This window comes from Eurypyga helias, unplaced genomic scaffold (assembly GCF_000690775.1).
Source record: "Eurypyga helias isolate BGI_N326 unplaced genomic scaffold, ASM69077v1 scaffold31062, whole genome shotgun sequence".
Taxonomy (NCBI): Eukaryota; Metazoa; Chordata; class Aves; order Eurypygiformes; family Eurypygidae; genus Eurypyga; species Eurypyga helias.
The window spans coordinates 6,436-9,496 of record NW_010237056.1 but is presented as its reverse complement, the minus strand read 5'-3'; the positions used below and the strand labels follow the sequence as shown (position 1 = coordinate 9,496).

At 52.1% G+C, this 3,061-nt stretch overlaps 1 protein-coding gene across 1 annotated transcript in view; it reads right to left on the bottom strand.

The window, feature by feature from the left end:
- DNASE1L3 (deoxyribonuclease I-like 3) overlaps positions 1-2,329 on the bottom strand; it is a 5,350-nt gene extending 3,021 nt beyond the window's left edge. The window contains exons 1-2 of the mRNA XM_010147331.1: positions 2,198-2,329; positions 447-535 (exon numbers count right to left, since the gene is read on the bottom strand). Coding sequence (XP_010145633.1) covers positions 447-535; positions 2,198-2,329 — 221 coding nt within the window. The remainder of the gene's footprint in view (positions 1-446; positions 536-2,197) is intronic.
- Positions 2,330-3,061: the final 732 nt, after the last annotated feature.

The window sequence follows — 3,061 nt, the reverse complement described above, 5'->3', positions numbered from 1 at the left end:
ACTCTCTCCCCGCCTACTGCACCCTTTGTCTCTCTTATGGCTGGGTCTCTTGTCCAGCCAGGTGTACGCTGCTCTTTCCACTGGACTGCCAGTCCAGGCAGGCAATCTCCAATCCAGAGCAATTCCCAACCCTGCGGAAAGGCTCTGCTATAGCCCGGGGCTAGCCAGGTGAGGGTCTGTCCCTCCCTTCTGTCGTCTTTGGAGAATTATCTCTAACAAATTGAATGTAACTTGGTTATTTTGATTTAAAATACGTGTCCTACAGCGGTCTGGAGCTGGCTTTGCTCCTGGCCTTCAGCGGGGCTGCCAGAACCTGGTCCTTCCTCAGCAGCTGGGACAGAGCCCAGACCCCGAGCTGTCGCCCTGGTAAGGCAGCGCCGAGTAGAGCAGGGGCTCTCACCAGGCACCTGTCCCAGTATTTACCCACTTGCCCCTGGCCACCCTACCTGGTGAGCTTCTCCACCAGGAGAGGACAAACCCGGTTCTTGTTCTCCTTTATTTCCATCAGCAACGTGATGTCACAGCGGGAAATGATCTGCAAGGGGAAGGAGCAAGTTTGCAAGTGCTAGGTTTGGGAGGATCGTGGAGGAAGAAGTGGTTACTAGGGGGGAAGTCTTTGTGGAAAAATCGGCACACAGCCTGGGGTCGTGGGAGGGGGGCAGCGGCTGGAGCAAAGCCCTTCTGCTTTCAGAGCGGCCTCATGCCCATGTGGGAGCTGGGAGAGGGAACTTGAGAACTGAGTTTCGGGTTTGTTGAAAAACTTCTGTGCCTGCCCCTGAGGAGGAAGTGTGGGGTGGGAGGGGCAGCTGGAGCTGCTGCTGCCAGCCCACTCTGCCCCCACCACTGCTGGGGTGCTGCCTCCGGGCCCCCCCACCTATGGGCGGTCGGGTTTTTCTCTCCTCCCTGCCCCCTGCCACATAGTTTTTCTTCTCTGCTTCAGAGCAGTGTTGCACACGGGCATCCCCACTCACTGGGTGCCCTGATGGATGTGTCAGGGGGATTTGGGGGCACCAAGGAGAGCCTGCTTCTGTTTACCATCAGCCCACTGCAACCAGTTCCATCCTTGGTCTGGTGCATACACCCTAAGGTCCTGTCGCTGTGCCGTGCCTCCCGAAAGCTGCAGCAGAGTGTTCCATCGTCTGTTCCAGGCACCTCTGCAAAAGCACATAGAGCCCAAAGCGACCCCAGGTCTGAAAACGGGGTCCCAACACCCGTGGGCTGCAGTATTGCAGAGGAGCTGCAGCGTGTGGGGAGTGGGGTGAGGCTCTCCCAGCCTGGCTCGGCTGCCACTGCCAGTGCTGGGATTCCCCGCGGAAAAGCCCGGCTCACACCGCAGCCCGGGGCTTCCTTCTGCTTCCTTCTGTTTTGTCGGTCTTTGAACTTTGCAGGTGGTATTCATGGAAAAAAGACCATTTTTGCTCCCTGAAACTTGTAAGAAATTAGTATTCTGCCCATAATTTAGTACATATTGCCCATAGTGCTTACAGTATAGGAAGAACGATCCAGAAATGCAAACCCCAGCAAACCCCTCTTCCCTGGCTGTTTGCAACAAAAAGATTAAAGCCCAACTGAACAGGAACATTCCTCCCTGCTGCTGTTGGGCATGTGAGGGCATCCCCGTAACACCGAGCACCGCGTGGCATCTCGGAGTGGACTTGCAAAAGCTGTAAGTCCAAAAACACGATCCTTTTAAAAGCTGAGTTATCTTCAGCTGCTGCAGAGGAAGCCTAATGGTGAGGATTTGTTAACATAAATCAGCAATTGGGCTTTTCAGTTTTGTACCGCACTCTAATGTAATACCCTCTGCTGTCCTGAGAATACGTTTAATCAGACAAGAACGTTTCGGAATATTGAGCACGTAAGGAAGGTAAATAATGTATTGCAAAACAAAGCTCTGTGAATTCAAAGTGGAAATGATTTTTTCTGCGCACAGAGATTTTTTCTGCTTTCTTGACTCCGTATCCAAAGGAAACAGCAAATGTTGTTTCTGTTACGTTCCCATGCAGGCTAAAATAACAGCAAATACCCTACTAAACCACAGGTGGATTTTTACTTTAAGAGCATAACATCATTTAAATTACTCTTTTTTTTTTTTAACTCAGAATTCAACTGTGAAAAATAAATAAAATGTAAAACTGTGTAGCTAAGAAATCCTCAGACAGCTCAATGTTTGTCTCATCCAGGCAAACGAACATACCTTCACCACAGCATCGATGACTTCAGGTCTGGCTATTTTTGTTTCTCCGAAAGACCTCACGTTGAAGGAGCAGATTTTTAGGGTCTGCGATGGGTTGAAATTGAAGAGCGAAAGCAAGATGAAGAGCAACATCTTCAAGGACTTGGACAAAATGAGTCGCTGCAAGTGTGGCTATAAATATGTATATGTGTGTGTGTTTGTGCATGCGTCCCTCTGCGGGCAGTGGGGAGGTCAAACCGAGCAGTCAGCTGTGTCGATCACGAACATGAACAGGAATCGCTGTTTCCTCCTTTCCCTCACTTCCATCTCCCAGCACGAAACAGCATGGAGACTTTGAACTTCTGCCCTGGGGGGAAACTAGCTCTTCCAAGCTGACCCCTCCATCCTGGAGAAGCAACTGCTCTGCCAGACTCCAGCATCCCTCCCCAAAGGGAGGAACCTGCGGTAGGATACCTGCCGTGCCTGAACACTGGTTGGGACCACTCCGGGCAGTGCTGGGAGAGGACCGTGCTCGTGAGCCATCCCAGGCAAGAGGTCAAGAACCTGTAGGACTAGGAGAGGGATGGGGCAGATGGTGAAAGGGTCTGGGAAGCAGCAGTGGGGAGAGAGGGGTTTCTGGAGGGCACTGGTGGGTGGCCATGAGAAACCCCAGTGAAGGCAGTGGTGGTGGGACACCCTGGACACGGGAGTTTTGACCATGTCCATGGTTTGTTCTGCTTTTGCCTTGGTCAGTAGGTCACACTGTGAGAAAGCGACAAACCGTCCGGTGGTCCAGGCCACACATTTTTACCCACTTGTTCCTTTGCCCAGAGCTGTGACGTGCCCTGCTGCAGGCCAGCCACATTTGACCACAGTTCAGGGCAA